Here is a 19245-nt window from a genome sequence, read left to right as displayed (position 1 = left end):
TCGGTGGGTTTGTAATGAATATTAGTAAACAATCTATCCTCAAAAATGGAGACAGAGAAGTCAAGGAAGGAAAGTGTAAGAAATGGACCATGTAAAAATATCTGAAGGGTGGCATTTGGAAACAAAATTAATACTTTTTTCCAGTTCCAAACGAGAGTATGAAGTGTCACTGATACAGTCATCGATGTATCGGAAAAAGAGTTTTTGGAGGGGCCCTGAGTAGCGTTGGAACAAGGAATCTTCTACAAGCCACACAAAGACAGGCCTAATTAGGGCCTTTATCTCATTGTCTGCGTGGATTTCCTCCAGGTTTCTTCCCACAGTCCAAAGATGTGCAGGTTAAGTGGATTGGTCATGTTAAATTGCCCCTTAGTATCCAAAAGGTTAGGTGGGGTTATTGGGTTATGGGGATAGGGTGGAGTAGGGCGCTCTTTCCAAGGGTTTATGCAGACTCAATGAGCTGAATGGTCTCCTTCTGCACTATAAATTCAATGTTTCTATGGTGTTCAAAAGCAATAGCCAAGATAATGTGTATTTGTACTTCAAATGAAAGTTGCCAAAGCCACACGACAGAATAATGCTGTTGGTAAAATAGAGTAAAGAAAATTGAAAAAAGTCTTGTCCTCTGGTGAGTTGATGAATCGTGAGCATTTTTCCTCCTCTCTTCCTTTCTTATTCAGATTCACCGGTGTCAGCAGGCCTCATAGTGGTTGTTTGCAATTTATCATGGGAGCAATCATAGGGAAATTGAATTCAGTCCTCAATTAACATGGGTGGCATGGTGGCACAGTGGTTAGTGGGGTGGTACAGTGGCACAGTGCTTAGTACTGCTGCCTCACAGCGCCAGGGACCCTGGTTCAATATTGGCCTTGGGTGACTGTGTGGAGCTGCACGTTCTCCTCATATATGAATGAGTTTCCTCCAGATGCTCCGGTTTCCTCCCACAGTCCAAAGATATGCGGGTTAGACAGATTGGTCATGCTAAAAATTGCCCCTTAGTAACTAAAGGTGTGCAGGTTAGGTGGGGTTATGGGGATAGGGCAGGGGAGTGGGCCTAAGTAGGATGCTCTAAGGTCAGTGCAGACTCGATGGGCCAAATGGCTCCTTCTGCACTGTAGGGATTCCGTGATTTATAACATCTGTCTGATCATAAACCACTGGATGACAATAAGGAACAGAATTCTGGGTGATCCTCCACCTCTGTAACTTATGAATACTGACGTCATTTATAGCACCCTGACTGCCACCTGATCATGTAACGCAGCATGGATAGGAGGGAGGTAAACTTTCTCATCTGTGCAGACAAAAAATGTTTGATATGGATGATAATGGTATAGTGTAGGTTAGATGGCTTTTGTTTCGGTGCAACATCGTGGGCCGAAGGGCCTGTACTGCGCTGTATTGTTCTATGTTCTATGTTCTATGTTTGTATATTTCTGTAGGTTTCAAACATAGATTTTTAACAGATCTAGTGGGGGTGATCTTTAACTGTGCATTTAACATCTGAAAAATTGGCAGCCAGAAAACTAAATTATGGTGACCAGGGTGAGGTAGAGTTTACTCTCTTGACTACTTCATTAGCGTCCAACGCCTGCCCAATACAATTTTCAGGTGGCTCTATGTGAGTGAGCTGCTTAACTGGTTCAAACAGGATTGAGGCTGCAAATTCGGGAGCCTTGCTGGCTGCAGGACCCGAATTGAAATTTGCAGGAAACAATATGGGCTGGTCCTGCACCACATCTGCTCCTTAAAAGGACTTTGGGCAAAGAGGAAAAATGCTAAAAAACTTTTAATCCTTTCTGGCGAATCCGGGGGGAACAGACGAGCCTCACATTCTCATCCCCCCTCTTCTTGTTCCCATCGCAGTTCAACGTGGGAGCTGGCTGATATATTATCCTCCCACAATTGGCAAGCTGCAGGAGGGTTTTCTCCTTGTGCCCACAACTTGCCAGTGGCATATCAATGAAATCATGGCCTCGACAAGGCTCCGGTATTACAGCGATGCCAACAGGTGGATGGCACTGCAACTCCAACGATTTGGCACTTGTTCTCAGCGGAGGTCAAAGTGCGCCTCCAGTGACCCCAGTAAAACATTGATGAATAAATAACACCTCTACCTTTTTCTCTGAGACTTCTGGCTGCTTTTTCAAACCTCTCTTTGGTGTCATCTAAGCCATCCGTGAATATGAGGATCGCCTGAAAAGAGATCATATTTATTGTGAATATTTTATCTTCACATAAGACATTTCGGCATGGTGGCGCAGTGGCGAGCACTGCTGCCTCACGGCGCCGAGGTGTTGGGTTCGATCCCTACTCTGAGTCACTGTCCATGTGGAGTTTGAACATTCTCCCCGTGTCTGCGTAGGTCTCACCCCCACAACCCAAAGATGTGCAAAACTTTCCAATTAAAAAATGAAGTGACACATTTAGTGCATAGAAAAATGATCTAATGCCTTTGTTGCAATGGCTGGCAGGCATTGTCTGCTCATTTTCAAACAGAATCAGAACAAAGAACAATACAGCACATGAACAGGCCCTTCAGCCCTCCAAGGCTGTACCGGTCATGATATCACCTTTGACTAAAACCCTCAGCACTTCCTAAAATAATAAATAACAATACAATTCTGAATCTAATTGGTCTCATTCATTGGACTGATAAATGGTAAGTTGGCCCACAGTCTTCTGGTGTATTTGGACGTTCAGAAGGCTTTTGATAAGGTCTCTCATAAGAGATGAATGGGCAAAATGAAGGAACGTGGGATAGAGGCAATGTATTGGCATGGATCCAGAATTGGTTAACAGACAGGAAACAGAGAGTGGGACTAAATGTGTCTTTTACCAAATGCCAGGCAGTGACTAATGGGGTGCCACAGGGATCAGTGCTTGGGCCCAGCTGTTCACGATATATATAAATGACCAAGATCAGGGAGCCAAATGTAATATTTCCAAATTTGTTGTCGACACAAAACTGGGCAGAGTTGTGAGGAAGATGCAAGGAGGCTTTAAGCTGATTTGGACAAGTTTAGTGAATGCACAAACACAAGGCAGATGCAGTACAACATGGCTAAAAGAGAAGTTATACACTTTGGTCTGAAAAACAGAAATGAAGAGTATTATTTAAATAGTGATATATTGGGACATACAGAGGGGTCTGGCTATTCTTGCACATCAGCAAATGAAAGTGGAGAGAAAATGCAGCAGGCAATTAGAAAGACAAATGATATGCTGGCCTTTATTGCAAGAAGATTTGAGTTCAGAAGTAGTAATGTCTTATTGCAGTTATACAGGGCTTTGGCAAGACCACATCTGAAGTATTGCGTGCAATACTGAAGAAAAGATATACTTGCCATAGAGGGAGTGCAGTGGAGAGTCACTAGGATGATACCTGGATTGGCGGGACTGTCCTATGAGGAGATATTCACTGGAATTCAGAAGGATAAGAGGCGATCGATTGATACGTATAAACTTCTAACAGAGCTGGGTAAACTAGAATCAGGGAGAATGTTTTCTCTGGTTGAGAAAGCGAGAACCAGGAGATACAATCTCAGGGTATGGGGGAGATCATTTAGGACTGAGATGAGGAAAGATTTCTTCACTCAAAGGGTAGTGAACCTGTGGAGTTCTCTACCACAGAAGGCTGTGGAGACCAAGTCACTGAATGTTTCCAAGAGATAGATACATTTTTTGATTTTAACGGCATCAAGTAGTATGGGGAGAATCAGTAATATGGCTTCGAGATCGAGGATTAGCCATGATCATGTTGAATGGTGCAGCAGGCTCAAAGGGCCAAATGGCCTACTCACAGTTTCTACGAGAACAGGGAAGTAGCTGCGCTAAAATTGGAAAACTGTATTTATCATTCTGTTCCTCCTTTAAGCCTTTAGCCCAGACAACCACCTGAATCACGTAGGAACCTCATAAACGTTTGAAACCAGAGGCCTACAACACACATTGGACAGCAACTGCAATTTTGAGGTACAAATGAGCAGCGTTGCACCGTGCCACACTCTTCCCATTTGTAGGGAGCTGTGAGTGTCTAAACTAGTGGTTCTCAAAAGACTCTTTCAGCCCCCACATGCTCTGCCTGTTGGACAGCTCAGTGTGGAAGCCAACTAAGGGGTCTCCCATTCAAGACAGAGATAAGAAGAATTAACTTTGAAATAAAGAAGGGGCAGTCGAACAACTGGGAGTATACTACAGATCCCCAAATTATGAAAGGGAGATGCAAGAGCAAATATGTAGGCACATTTCCGCCTGTAAGATCAAGAGGGCAATATAAGCAGGAGACTTTACCTATCCAAATATCAACTGGGAATCACACAATATAAGGGGAACTGAGGGAGAATAATTCATGCAGTGTGTCCAAAAAGATGTATTCAACCAATTAGTGACAAACCCAACGAGAACAGATGCAATTCTCGACCTAGTCTTGTATTGGATTGGATTTTTGATTATTTCACGTGTACCGAGGTACAGTGAAAAGTATTGTTCTGCGTACAGTCCACACAGATCATTCCATACATGAAAAGAAACATAGGGCAAACATAACTACACAATGTAAATAAATAGACACAGGCATCGGGTGAAGAATACAGAGCGTAGTACTACTCAGTAGAGAAGATGTGTGAAGAGATCAGTTCAGTCAATAAGAGGGTCATTTAGGAGTCTGGTAACAGTGGGGAAGAAGTTGTTTTTGATTCTGTTAGTGCGTGTTCTCAGACTTTTGTATCTCCTGCCCGATGGAAGAAGTTGGAAGAGTGAACACCCCAGATGGGAGGGGTCTTTGATTATGCTGCCCGCTTTTACAAGACAGCGGGAAGTGTAGATGGAGTCAGTGGATGGGAGGCGAGTTTGCGTGATGCACTGGGCTGTGTTCACGACTTTCTGTAGTTTCTTACGGTCTTGGGCCGAGCAGTTGCCATACCAGGCTGTGATGCAGCCAGATAGGATGCTTTCTATGGTGCAACTGTAAACGTTGGTAAGAGTCAATGTGGACATGTCAAATTTTCTTAGTTTCCTGAGAAAGTATTGGCGTTGTAGTGCTTTTTTGGTCATAGCGTCGACGTGGGTGGACCAGGACAGATTTATGGTGGTGTGCACACCTAGGAATTTGAAGCTGTCAACCATAGCACATAGCAAAATGGATAGCCCAATTGCTTCACAGCTCCAGGGTCCCAGGTTCGATTCCCCGCTTGGGTCACTGTCTGTGCGGAGGCTGCACATTCTCCCCGTGTGTCCATGGGTTTCCTCTGGGTGCTCCGGTTTCCTCCCACAGTCCAAAGCTGTGCAGGTTAGGTGGATTGGCCATGCTAAATTGCCCATAGTGTCCAAAATTGCCCTTAGTGCTGGGTGGGGTTACTGGGTTATGGAGATAGGGTGGAGGTGTGGACCTTGGGTAGGGTGCTCTTTCCAAGAGCCGGTGCAGATTCGATGGGCTGAATGGCCTCCTGCTGCACTGTAAATTCTATGATCTCTACCTCGGCACATTGATGCAGCAGGGATGTGCACAATACTTTCCCTCCTGAAGTCAATGGCCAGCTCTTTTGTTTTCTGACATTGAGGGAGAGATTGTTGTCGTTACACCACTCCACTAGGTTCTCTATCTCCCTCCTGTACTCTGACTCATCATTGTTCGAGATCTGACCCACTACGGTCGTGTTGTCAGCAAACTTGTAGATGGAGTTGGAACAAACAAAGAAGCGCAAATGCGTGAAGTGATAGTTGGTGACCATATCGGGGATAATGATTACAATTCAGTTAGATTCAATGGGGCGTCATTCTCCGAACCCCCGCCGGGTTGGAGAATCGCCGGGGGCTGGCGTGAATCCCCCCCCCCCGCCGGTTGCCGAAGTCTCCTGCACCGGAGATTCGGCGGGGGCGGGAATCGCGCCTCGCCGGTTGGCGGGCCCCCCCCCGCTCGTTTCTCCGGCCCGGATGGGCCGAAGTCCCGCCGATAAATTTCCTGTCCCGCCGGCGTGGATGAAACCACCTTTTGAACAGCGGGATGAGGCGGCATGGGCGGGGTCCTGGGGGGGGCCGCGGGGCAATCTGGCCCCGGGGGGTGCCCCCACGGTGGCCTGGCCCGCGATCGGGGCCCACCGATCCGCGGGCGGGCCTGTGCCGTGGGGGCACTCTTTCCCTTCCGCCTCCGCCGCGGTCTCCACCATGGCGGAGGCGGAAGAGACTCCCTCCACTGCGCATCCGTGGGAAACTGTCAGCGGCCGCTGACGCTCCCGCGCATGCGCCGCCTGGGGATGTCATTTCCGCGCCAGCTGGCGGGGCAACAAAGGCCGTTTCCGCCAGCTGGCGGGCCGAAATTCCTCCGGTGCCGGCCTAGCCCCTCAATGTTGGGGCTCGGCCCCCAAAGATGCAGAGCATTCCGCACCTTTGGGCCGGCGCGATGCCCGTCTGATTGGCGCCATTTTGGGCGCCAGTCGGCGGACATCGCGCCGTTTCGGGAGAATTTTGCCCAATATTACCATGGAAAAGGTCCCAGATAAAGCAGGAGTAAAATTTTTGAACTGGGGAAGGCAAATTTTGTAGAAGTGAGAAGGGACTTGACTGAGGTGGACTGGCCAGCACTGCTAGAGGATAAATCTGTGGAAAACCAGAGGGAAGCACTGTAAGGGGAGATCCTAAATATACAAAATAGACATGTCCCCTCCAAAAATAAGACTGGTATTGCCCAATCTACTTCCCTGATTGTCTAGAGGAATACAGGGAATGATCAAACAGAAAAGGAAAGCATACGATAGACATAAAGAACTGAGCACTGCAGATAGTACAGAAATTGCAGGGACAAAGTCAAAAGGGAAATAAAGAAATAAAAGAGAGGGCATGAAAAAAGATTTGCAAGTAAAGTTAAAGAAAACTCAAAGATATTTTACCAATATATTAATGCTAAAAGGTTAGTTAAGGGAAAAGTGGGACCTAAGAGAGATGAAGAAGGGAACCTGTGTGTAGATGCGAGGCTGTGGGAAGGGTTTTAAATGGATATTTTGTCTCCGTGTTTACAAAGTAAATGGATGATGCAGATATGGTAGTCCAGGAGGAACACTGAGGGATACTGGATGGTATAATCATAAAGTGAGAGGAAGTACTCCAAGGATTGAAATCCTTGAATGTTGATAAGTCGCCAGGGCCAGATGGATTGTTTCCAAGGCTACTGAAGGAGGTCATGGAGGGAATAGCAGATGCTCTGAGGATGATTTTCCAATCCTCACGTGGTACCATTGTTTAAAAAAGGGATCGAAGGAAATGCCGAACAATTATAGGCCAGTTAGTCTTACGTCAGTGGTGGGCAAATTAGTAGAATCAATCCTGAGAGACAGGATTAACTGTCATATAGAAAGGCATGGACTAGTCAATAATAGTGAGCATGGATTTGTTAATGGTAGGTCTTGCCTCACAAATGTGATTGAATTTTCTGAGGAAGTGACAAGAAGGGTTGATGAAGGTAGTGTAGTGGATGTGGTGAACATGGATTTTAGCAAGGCGTTTGACAAAGTCCCACATGGCAGATTGTCAAGAAAGTGAAAGCTCATGGGATACAGGGTAATGTGGCTAACTGAATAAAAAGTTGGCTTAGTAACAGGGAATAAAGGGTAATGGTTGATGGCTGCCCTTGCAATTGGAAAGTTGTTTCAAGTGGTGTTCCATAGGGCTCGGTGTTGGGACCCTTATTGTTTGTGTTATATATTAACAATTTGGACATGAACGTGGGGAGCATGATTGGGGAATTTGCAGATGACATGAAGATTGGACAAGTGGTGGACAGTGCAGTGCCGTGGATAGCTATAATCTCAAAGAGTGGAGTGGGCGATAAAGTGGCAGATGGAATTTAACACAGAGAAGTGTGAGGTCATGCGTTTAGGGAGGTCAAACCGTTATATGGAGTACACAATAAATGGGAAAATACTAAGAGGGGTAGATGAAGTGAGAGATCGTGGCGTAGAAGTACACAGGTCCCTAAAGGCAGCAGTTCAAGTAGACAAGGTTGTTGAGAAAGCATATGGAATGCTCCCCTTCTTTTGCATAGAATATAAAAGTAAGGATATAATGTTGGAATTGTATGAAACATTGGTGAGGCCACAACTGGAATATTGTGTGCCATTCTGGTCGCCACATTACACGAACAATGTTATTGCTCTGGAGAGAGTGCTGAGGTGGTTTACAATAATGTTGCCAGGGCTCTGAAAATATAGCTACGAGGTGAGATTGGATAGAACAAAGAAAATTACAGCACAGGAACAGGCCCTTCGGCCCTCCCAACCTGCGCCGGATAGGTTGGGGTTATTTTCCTTGGAACAAAGAAGGCTGAGGGGTGACTTAATTGAGGTGTACAAAATTATGAGGGGAAGAGATAGGGTGGACAGGATAAAATTGTTTCCCTTGGCGGAGAATTCTAGAACCAGGGGGCATAGATTCCAAGATAAGTGGCAGAATGTGTAGACGAGACATGAGGAAGAAACATTTTACGAAGAGGGTAGTGGGAGTCTGGAATTCGCTGCCTGAGTTGGTGATATCTATTTTTTTAAATATAGAATTTGCAGTGCAGCAGGAGGCCATTCGGCCCATCGAGTCTGCACCGGCTCTTGGAAAGATGATGGAGGCAGAGACCCTAAACTCTTTGAAAAAGTACACGGATCTGCACCTTAAGTGCTGTAAGCTTCAAGACTATTGACCTGGTCCAGGAAGGTGGGATTGGAAAGAACACCTGGCTGTTGGAGGGCTGGCAGGGACAGGATGGGCTGAATGGCCTCCTTCTGTGTCGTAACTTTTCTATGATTTGATGATACTATGAATTTTTGTCTTTCAGAATGTCGTGAGTCTTCCTCAAAGAGTGGTTGAGGCAGGGTCATTAAATATTTTTAAGGCAGTGGTGGATAGATTCCTGACTAAGAGGGAGTCAAAGGTTATTGGGGTTAAGCAGGAATGTTTAGTTGAGGCCACAAACGGGGCTGTTTAGCACAGGGCTAAATCGCTGGCTTTGAAAGCAGACCAAAGCAGGCCAATAACACGGTTCAATTCTTGTACCAGCCTCCCCGAACAGGTGCCAGAATGTGGCGACAAGTGGCTTTTCATAGTAACTTCATTTGAAACCTACTTGTGACAATAAGCGATTTTCATTTTCATTTTCATTTTCAATCAGACCACCATGGTCTTACTGAATGGTGGAGCAGGCTCGAGGGGCTGAATGGCCTAAACCTGCCCCTGCTTTATATGTTCATATGATTTGTCACTCATTGGGTACCAATATGCTGCAGCCATCTGCCCATTCTCTGAAGATAGTTATCTTCAGCATGGCTGTGTTGTAAACTAGGAAAGTAAAACTGATTTAATTTGTATCCTCAACATTTCTTTGCCCCTTACTTGTGGCTCCCGTTTACAGGATTCCCACAGTGGAGAAGAAGTCCATTCAGCCCATCGAGTCTGCACTGACCCTCCGGAAGAGTACCCTATCTCGGCCTACTCCCCCACCCTTTCCCCGTAACCCCCCCCTAACCTTTGGACACTAAGGGGCAATTTAGCACGGCCAATCCAACTCACCTACACATCTTTGGACTGTGGGAGGAAACATGAGCACCCAGAGGATACCGACGCAGACATTGGAAGAACATGCAAACTCCACACAGATAGTCACCCAATGCCTTAATTGAACCCGGGTCCCTGGCTCTGTGAGGCAGCAGTGCTAACCACTGTTTACCGTTGATTTTTCTATAACCGTTGGCCAGCCTCAAGTAGGAGTGGAAAACCTCATTGTAGTTCTATACCCTTATCAGGCTATCATCAAATTATACTTCAAATTTGGAGTATATTTTGGCCATGGAATGAGTGGTAGCACATTTGGTGGCTCCCGCTCAAGGTGGATTTGTTTTGGTCCTTCCCCACCCAGATTGTGTGGTGTTTGAGGGCAAAAAAGGGTGTATGAGTGCCCAGGGAAGGTAATACTCCTCTCGTGAGGCTGGTGAATGGATCAGCGGATGAGGAGCACCACCAGAAAGAAAGAGAAGTTGGTGCAGGAAAGTTTTCATGGTGCAACACAGGTGAAGATGGCGGAGGGCAAGGGGGCAGTGCTGCCCGCCCAGTGGTCGACAGAGCAGCTGGTGGAGTTCCTAAATGGCAAATTCCAGCAGCAGAGGAACGAGGCCTTCGAGTATTTGACCAAGGTGGTGAATAGAGACAGGGGGTTCAGGGCCTGGCGATCCAGAAGGTGGAGGAGTGGGTGGTGGAGTATGAGGATCGGCTGACCTCGCTGCAGGTGGAGATGGGAATGGTGCTGAACAGCCAGAAGAGGCCGAGAGAGAAACTGGAGGACCTTGAGCACTGCTCCAGGGATACCCGAAGGCATCAAAGGTGTGAAGGCCACCAAGTTTATGGTGAGCATGTTGGAGAAGCTGATCGGGCTCACAGAGCACTGAGGAGGAGGCCGCAGGTGGGGGAGCCGCCAAGGGCAATGGTGGTGAGGCTGCATCGGTTCCTGGATCAGGAGAAGATCTTGAGGTGGGTGAGGCAGATAAAGAAGTGCACCTGGGAAGGGAGTGAGCTGCAGATTTACCAGGACATGGGTGCGGAGCTGGCCAAGCGGACAGCCGGGTATCAACAGATAAAGGTGGCTCTCTTGAAGAATGGGATGAAGTTCAGGGTTCTGTACTCTGCCTGCTTATGGGGGACGTGTCAAAAGCAGGAATTTTATTTTGACTCGCAGGAGGAGGCAATGGGCTTTATGAGAGACCATGGATTAGGAAGACTGTGAGGACACTGAACTTCGGAGTGAGCTTTGTGTTAATTGTGGGGCAGTTTGGGAGGGCGGATTGGGGCAGGTTACAAGGGGGGAAACAATGATGGTGAGTGTGCCGTTTCTTTCTCTTTGTGTGTTGGTAGTTGGGAGGGTTGGGGCGGGGAGAGGTGGACTGTGAGGGTGAAGGCAAGTCAGAGGCCTTGAGCGGGGGCCACCATGCTAGCTGGGCCGATTAGTGAACAGGAGTGAAGTGGGGGTTGTCAGGATGAAGGTGTGGCCGGGGTAGATTGGGTTGATTCTTTGTTTGGTTGTTTGCTGGGGGGGGGGGGGGGGGGGGGGGGGGGGGAGGGTTGCTGACATGGGTGTGTTTGGTGTGGCACAGTTCGGAAGGGAGAAATGGCAGCAGACATCTGGGCGCAGGCCTGGAGGGGCATGTGGCATGGGCAGGGGCCTGGTTCAGAAAGGGTATGGCTGATTGGCAGGGGAGGGGAGCAGGTCACGTGGAACATGCAATAGTTGAATGGGCGGGTTAAACGGCCGCGTGTTTTTGCGCACTTGAGCAGCTTGAAGGCGGACGTTGTGTTCTTGCAGGATTCGCACCTGAAGTTGGGGGATCAGACGAGGCTGAGGAAGCGATGGGTGGGGCAGGTGTTCCACTCAGGGTTAGACATGAAGATGAGGGGGTGGCAGTGTTGGTTAATAAGAGAGTGGCTTTTGAGGTGAGGAGCATTGTGGCCAGTCCGGGGGGGGGGGTAGTTATGTGATGGCCAGTGGGAAGTTGGAGTGGATGCTGGTGGTCCTGGCGAATGTATATGCATTGAATTGGGGCGATGTGGACAGAATGAGGCGGGTGTTAGGGAGGATCCTGGACCTGGGTACGCGTAGGTTGGTATGGGGGACAATTCAATGCGGTCTTGGCTCCGAATTTGGACCGGTCGGGTCTTAAGTCGTTGAAGGTGTCAGTGGGTCAGTGGTGGCTAGGGAGTTGAGGGGATTCATCGATCGCTGGGGGGGGCGGAGAGCGAAGGAGTTCTTGTACTTTGCACATGTGCAACGGTTGTACTCCTGGATGCCAGCATTTATTGCCCATCCCTAGTTGCACTTGAGGGGGAAGTTAAGAGTTAACTACACTGATGTAGGCCAGACCAGGTAAGGATTTCCTTCCCTAAAGGACATTAGTGAACCAGATGGGTTTTTATGACAATCGACAGTGATTTCATGGTCATCACTAGATTTTTAATTCCAGACTTTTATTGAATTCAAATTTCACTTTCTGGGTCGCTGGATTACTAGTCCAGGGACCATACCGCTATGCCACCGCCCCCCCCTACAGGCTTTCTATAGGAGGCTGTATGAGGAGGAGCCCCCGCCGTGTGGGGAAGGGATGAAACGGTTCCTGGAAGGGTTGAAGTTCCCGAAGATGGAGGGAGAGAGGAGGCTGGAGGCTCCGATCGGGCTGAGGTAGGTGATGGACGGCGAGGGTGTAATGCAGACAGGGAAGGCCCCGGGGCCAGACGGATTCCCAGTAGAGTTTTACATGAGGTTCGGTGCGGATTTAGAACCGCTGCTGGTGAGGACTTACAATGAGGCGAGGGATAGGGGGGTGTTCCCCCTCACATTGTCGCAGGTTCTATCTCCCTGATTTTGAAGAAGGATAAGGACCCGGAGCAGTGTGGGTCGTACCGTCCGATATCGCTGCTTAATGTTGATGCGAAGTTGTTGGCGCAGGTGTTGGTGCCGAGGACAGAGGACTTTGTGCCGGGGCTATGGGGAGCACCAGACGGGATTTTTGAAGGGAAATATTGACGAATGTGTGCTGGCTGCTTAATGTTATGATGATGTGGAGATGCCGGCGTTGGATTGCAGTGAGCACAGTAAGAAGTCTTACAACACCAGGTTAAAGTCCAACAGGTTTGTTTCGAATCACTAGCTTTCGGAGCACTGCTCCTTCCTCACCTGACTTTTCGGTATCTGGGAATTCAGGTAGTGCGGAGCTGGGCCCACCTGCACAAATTGAACTTAGCGTGACCCGTGGAGGAAGTGAAGGCAGATTTCAAGAGGTGGGCTGTGTTGCCGCTGTCTCTGGCTGAGCGCATGCAAACAGTGAAAATAATGCTGCTGCCCAGGTTCTTGTTCGATTGCAATGGTCAGGAAATGGGCGGTGGAGGAGGGATCGGTGTCAGGGCGGATGTGGGCAGCATCGTTTAGCGGAACGGGTTTGAGGGCACTGTTGTTGGTGCCCCTTCCGTTCTCGCCGGTCAGGTAATCCGTGAGCCTGGTGGTGGCTTCAGCATTACGTGTGTGGAGCCAAAGTAGGCAGCAGTTCGGGTTGGAGGACATGTCATTGTGGGCACCGATATGTGACAACCATAGGTTTGTGCCGTCGAGGCTGGATGCGAGGTGACGGGGGTGGTTGGTGGGGATACAGCACTTTAGGGCCTTGTTCATCGGGGGCAAGTTTGCTGGTCTGGAGGACTTGGGAGAAATATATGAGTTGCCCAAAGCAAATGGTTTTAGGTACCTGTAGGTGAGAGATCTTGTGAAGAGAGAGGTGCCATCCTTTCCAGGGCTGCCGCTTCCAATGTTGCAAGACAAGCTGTTGTTGGAGGATGATATCAGGAAGATGAGAGTGTTGGATAGCTACAGTGAGTTGATGGAGAGGGAGGGTGCTCCAGTGGAGGAGATTAAATGTAAATGGGGGGAGGCGTTGGGAGGGAGTGTGTGGGCCAGGACGTGGGAAGAGGCCTTGAGGAGGGTGAACGTGCCCTAGTCATGCGTAAGTCTCATCCAGTTTATGGTGGTGCATAGAGCCCACATGATGGCGGTGAGTATGAGCCGTTTTATTTACAGGGGTGGAGGATAGGTGCCTGCGAATCATATGTTTTGGGCATGTCCAAAACTTAAGGGGTTCTGGCAGGTTTCTCGAATGTTATGTCTGAGATTCTGGGTTTGGGGTGGCCCTGTGTCCGGAGGTGGCGATAGTCAGTGTGTCAGAAGATCCACGAGTCCAGGTGGGGAGAGAGGCCGATGAGATAGCCTGGAGATGGATTTTGTTGTGTTGGCGGGACTCAGAGCCTCCGAAGGCGGGGATATGGGTGAGTGACTTGGCAGAATTCCTGCGGTTGGAGAAAGTCAAGTTTGCTTTGCGGAGGTCGGAGGAGGGGTTCACCCGGAGGTGGAAGCCTTGCATTGATTTCTTCAAAGTGGACTGAGAGATCAGCGAGTGGCGGGGGGGGGGGGGGGGGGGGGGGGGGCGGAGAGAGAGAGAGCGGGGGGAGTTTGGGAGACTGGGGGGCGAGGGGTAAAGGGGTAAAATCTAGCAGGCGGGGTGCGGTGGGGTGTTGGTATCGGGGAAGGTTGGGGTTTGAGGTTACTGTTCATGATGATGATTTGGTCTGATATTTTCATGTCTATATGTAAAAGCCTTGAATAAAAATATTTCACACAATCTGGTAAAGTATCTGGCGATTTTACTGAAAAATTGGATCCTTACCTTTGCCTTTGAAGTTGTTTGTCCAAATTTGTTCCCGAGTGCCTCCAAAGTCTCAACATTCAAATCAATTTTGGCTGCAGCTTGGGTTGTCGTGAGATTATTAATTATTTCAACACTATAGTTTTCAAATTTTGTTTCAAAGACAACCTGGCCAGTTTCACCTTGTAAGTAAAATGCCACCCTGATCACTGGCTGGGAACCAGAGACACAACTAATATCACTCGCAGATGTGATTCTCTCCATAATTTCCTCCAGCTTTAGTTGTAATGTCTGTTGACCACTAAAAATATCCTGTGAGCCAAGCCATCCAGGGAGATCAAATCCCACCACAATGTCTACGATGCAGTCTGCAAATCACATAAGACGGAAGTAATCAGAAACCGCATTTACTGCCTTTCATTTTGCACGTGAACAGATTAAGAAGAAATATAACATTTTCAAAGTAGACTACTGTTTTATATAAACATATCTTTCTTCATAAACTTTATGTCGCTGACACTCTGCAAACTGGAATTCTCTACGAACCAGATATTTCCCCACATACACATCGTCATGTTACCAACCAGAGCAATTACAAAGATAGCCAGAACCCGTACAATTATCTTTTAATTTGTTTTAATAAGCTGTTGACAATTTAGAAGAAAATGGAATACTGTTCTTTACTTCCTCAGTTCTTGCATATAAGTTCATGCCACAAGTATTATTCTGTTGGTCAATGGAACTCCCATTAACCGGCATTTCTGATTAACTGGAACCATCATCACATGCTGGATAACTACATTTTACTGTGTATTGTATATAGGAGCGTGAGTTTCTGTAAAGTTCAGTCTGTCTTTCAATGTTCTACATAAAAATAATCATATCCTGGAAAATATTCACCCTGCCTGTGACATTCATCAGAGGGCACCGTATTATTCAATAAATGTACATATATATATTTTTAAATGACTGATCTTGAATTGATAAAGATACTCATGTTATGTGCCTCTGCACCACAGGATAGGGGCGGGATTCTCTGATCCTGAAGCTAAGTGTTGACTCCGTTGTAAACGCCGTCGCGTTTCCCGACGGCGTCAACATGGCCTCTGGATCAGCAATTCTGGCTCCTACAGGGGGCCAGCACAGCACTGGAGCGACCCACGCTGCTCCAGCTTCCGATCCCGGCGTCAGGTGGGCACCGCCGGTCCGCGTATGCGCGGTGAGACCGGCGCGATTTCCACGCATGCGTGGTGTCTCCCTTCTCCGCACCGGCCCTGGCGCAACATGGCGTAGGGCTCTAGGGGCCGGCGCAGAACAAAGGAGGCCCCCAGCCCGAGAGGCTGGCCCACCAATCGGCGGGCCCCGATCGTGGGCCAGGCCACAGCGGAGGCCCTCCCGGTGTTGGACCCCCCTCCCCACACAGGCCGCCTCCGTACCTTCCACGCCGAGGTCCCGCCGGGTAAGACCAGGTTAGAATGGCGCCGGCGGGAATTGGGCTTTTTGTTACAGCCGCTCAGCCCACCCTGGGCGGAGAATCGCCGGGGGGCCCTGTAGAGCGGCTTCCGGCCAGCGCCGCACAGACCATGCCAGTGCCAACGGCGCCGATTCTCCGCTCTGTGGAGAATCAAGTCCTGGCGTCGGGACGGTGTGGCACGATTCGGGCCGGTCGCGGCGACTCTCCGACCCGGCCCCGGGGTCAGAGAATCCTGCCCAGGATTCACATATTGGTAACTTACACATTGCAATTCAGTGATGACTACCTCTCATCTGTTAGACATTGAGGGGTGAATGTTACATTGCTTGGCAGTGTGTGGGTCTTGAACCTCGAAGTAGGTGAATTACCAACACCTGAACCTAAGCCTTTGAAAGACACCCGATTATGTGCCTTTCATTCAATTAACGACTGCCCAGTGGGACACCAGCCAACAACACAGTGGAAGACTGTGCAGGCCATCCAATCAGGGACGGAAAAGTGGGACATTGGGGAACAGAAAGGGCATTGGGTGAACCGGTCGCCCACCCATTTAAGTCAAGGTCACCGAGTCATCGATCAACCAAGGTGTTACACGTCGACAATGTGGAAGAGCTTAGCACCAGTGATCCTGGTATTCACCCTTTGTTTAATCTAAACACAAGCAAGATCAACCCTAATACTGTAATGCTCTGGGTAAATGGGAAGCCACGTAAGATGGAAATAGATACAGGGGCACCAGCAATTGTGATGGGCGAGCATATATTTCAGTGGGAGTCCAACCATTGAACTTGAAGAGCACTTCTGCCGAGTTGAAGACTTTAATGGGAGAAGCAATAAGCATAAAAGGCACCACAATGGTACCTGTATGCCAAGGACAACAATGTACCCAGCTCCCAGTGTTAATAGTGATGGTTGAAGGACCAAGCCTTCTCGGCCGCAATGGACTTAAAGAAATCAAGTTGAATTAGGCCGGAATCTTTCAAGTGCAGGAAGAGGGACTACCTGAAGATAGGAAAATATGAGACGGTCTTCTGGTATGAATTCACAAAAACACAACGGCAAAATCTAAGGGCTACAAGCTCAGATTTATGTGGATCCAGAGGCGACTCCACGATTCTTTCAGACAAGACCGGTACCATGTGCCTTGCGAGAGAAAGTGGATACTGAGTTAAACAGGTTGAAAGAATTAAGCATTATCCAGCCAGTTCCGTTCTCGGAATGGACAGCACCTTTGCAGTGATTATAAGCTAATGTTAATCAGACTGCCAAGCTGGATAAATATCTAATCCCGAGAATTGAAGACTTGTGTCCAAAGCGTGATATATGTCAACTCAAATTAGATAATGCTTCCCGGGGCTATGTCATGAGAAACACACACAAAGACCTATTCCAATACATGCGTCTGTCTTTTGGCGTGACTTTAGCATGTGCAATATTCCAAAGGACAATGAAGCGCCTGCTATAGCAGCTACCGTGGGCTGTAGTATACCTTGATGATGTCTTTACAACTGGATCAACAGAGGCTGACCATCTAGCAAACTTAGAGGAGGTGTTAAAGAGATTTCAGCAGGCTGGAGTTCACTTCAAGAAAGAGAAGGGCACCTTTCAAGCCACTGAGGTGACCTACCTGGGGCACCATGTACATGAACAAGGATTACACCCCACGGAAGACAAGGCCAAGGCGATAAAGGGGACACCTGCCTCCACAAACACAACTGAACTCTAATTGTTTTTGGGGATGGTAAACTGCAATGGAAGTTTTTTACCAAACCTATCGACGAAATTAGTCCCCTTGCATATTCTGCGAAAGAAACACCATCGTTGGTCCAGGAAGGCTCCTCAGGAGGAAGCTTTCAACAGAGTAAAACAAATGCTGCATTCCTCAAACCTGTTAGTACACTCTGATCCATCTAGGGGGCAGCATGGTGGCGTAGCGGTTAGCACTGCTGCCTCACGGCACCGAGTTCCCAGGTTCGATCCCAGCTCTGGGTCACTGTCCGTGAGGAGTTTGCACATTCTCCTTGTGTTTGCGGGGTTTCGCCCCCACAATCACAAAAAGATGTGCAGGGTAAGTGGATTGGCCATGCTAAATTACCCTTAATTGGAAAAAAATGAATTGGGTACTCTAAATTTATTTTTTTTAAATAAAGAACCGATATTGACCTGCCACGCCTCCCCACATGGTGTTGATGTGGCGTCATCCCATGAGATGGACAACTGCTTTGAAAGGCTGACAGGGTATGTATCAAGAACCCTCTCCAAGGCCGGAAATCAAAAAGGAAGGACATTGATAATCTTTGAAAGATTCCACCAATATTTACATGGAAGACACTTTACCATCGTTTCTGACCACATTGCCGATCACCTCAGCAAAAATTCAATGATGGGTGTTAACTCTGTCTGCCTTTGAATATACTTTCAAGCATCGACTTGGAACTCACATAGCGAATGTGGATGCTCTAAGCCGCTTCCCCTTGCAAGACAATATCACATGTACTCCAGTATCGCAAGAAATCATCATGGCATTAAAACGTTTGGACACATTGTCAGTCTCAGAGAAGCAGATCAGGAACTGCACCGATCAAGACCCACTTCTGTTCAAAGTGAGGGGCAAAATACTTATAAGGTGGGCCAATGAGCAGTTTCCGAGCAAATAAAACCATTCTTTACCCACAAAAATGATTGAGTTGCCAGAATGGCATCACTCCCTGGGGAGCAAGAGTAGTCGTTCCTGTACCAGGCAGAGAGCTGCTCCTAACTGAATTCTACACTGCTCATCCTGGCATCTCTAACATAAAGATGCTTGCCAGGAGCTGTGTGTGCTGGCCTGGTATTGATGCTGATATCACAAAGCCTAGTCTAGCACTATCAACAATGCCAGCTGCAATAAAGATTGCCTGCTACAGCTCCACTGCTTCCTTGGGAATAGCCCCTCCAGCAATAGGGGACAGCACGGTAGCATAGTGGTTAGCACAGTTGCTTCACAGCTCCAGGTCCCAGGTTCAATTCCCGTCTTGGGTCACTGTCTGTGCGGAGTCTGCACGTTCTCCCCGCGTCTGTGTGGGTTTCCTCCGGGTGCTCCGGTTTCCTCCCACAGTCCAAAGATGTGCAGGTTAGGTGGATTGGCCATGATAAATTGCCCTTAGTGTCCAAAAAGGTTAGGTGGGGTTGTGGGGATGGAGTGATGGTGTGGGCTTGGGTAGGGAACTCTTTCCAGGGGCCGGTGCCTGCTCGATGGGCTGGGTGGCCTATTCCTGTACTGTGGATTCTATGATTCTATGAATCCATATCAGTTATGTTGGTCCATTCCTGGGCACAATGTTTTTGCTCATGATTGATGCAAACACTAAATGGATGGATGTTTTTGAGGTGAAGTCACCTACATTGCATGCTACCATCTGAAGATTATGCCAATGCTTTTCAACTCATGGATTACTATTAAGGGGCTAGCACCGGTGCCGCATGGAACACAATCAATTCCAATGAAAAATGGGTGGGATTTGACAGGTCCATCATTGACACTCGGGAGGCTGACAAGCTGTAGTCGCATATACACAT

At 48.2% G+C, this 19245-nt stretch overlaps 1 protein-coding gene across 4 annotated transcripts in view; it reads right to left on the bottom strand.

Moving 5' to 3' along the window:
- The window catches only part of LOC140425488 (collagen alpha-6(VI) chain-like), a 175389-nt gene that overhangs the window by 126064 nt on the left and 30080 nt on the right, over positions 1–19245 (bottom strand). For all 4 annotated transcript variants that reach the window (XM_072509806.1, XM_072509808.1, XM_072509805.1 and 1 more), the window contains exons 4-5: positions 14235–14581; positions 2118–2196 (exon numbers count right to left, since the gene is read on the bottom strand). In XM_072509806.1, coding sequence (XP_072365907.1) covers positions 2118–2196; positions 14235–14581 — 426 coding nt within the window. The remainder of the gene's footprint in view (positions 1–2117; positions 2197–14234; positions 14582–19245) is intronic.

This window comes from Scyliorhinus torazame, chromosome 6, assembly GCF_047496885.1.
Source record: "Scyliorhinus torazame isolate Kashiwa2021f chromosome 6, sScyTor2.1, whole genome shotgun sequence".
Lineage (NCBI taxonomy): Eukaryota > Metazoa > Chordata > Chondrichthyes > Carcharhiniformes > Scyliorhinidae > Scyliorhinus > Scyliorhinus torazame.
The sequence above is the reverse complement of the archived record's forward strand: the minus strand, read 5'-3'. Positions and strand labels throughout refer to the sequence as shown.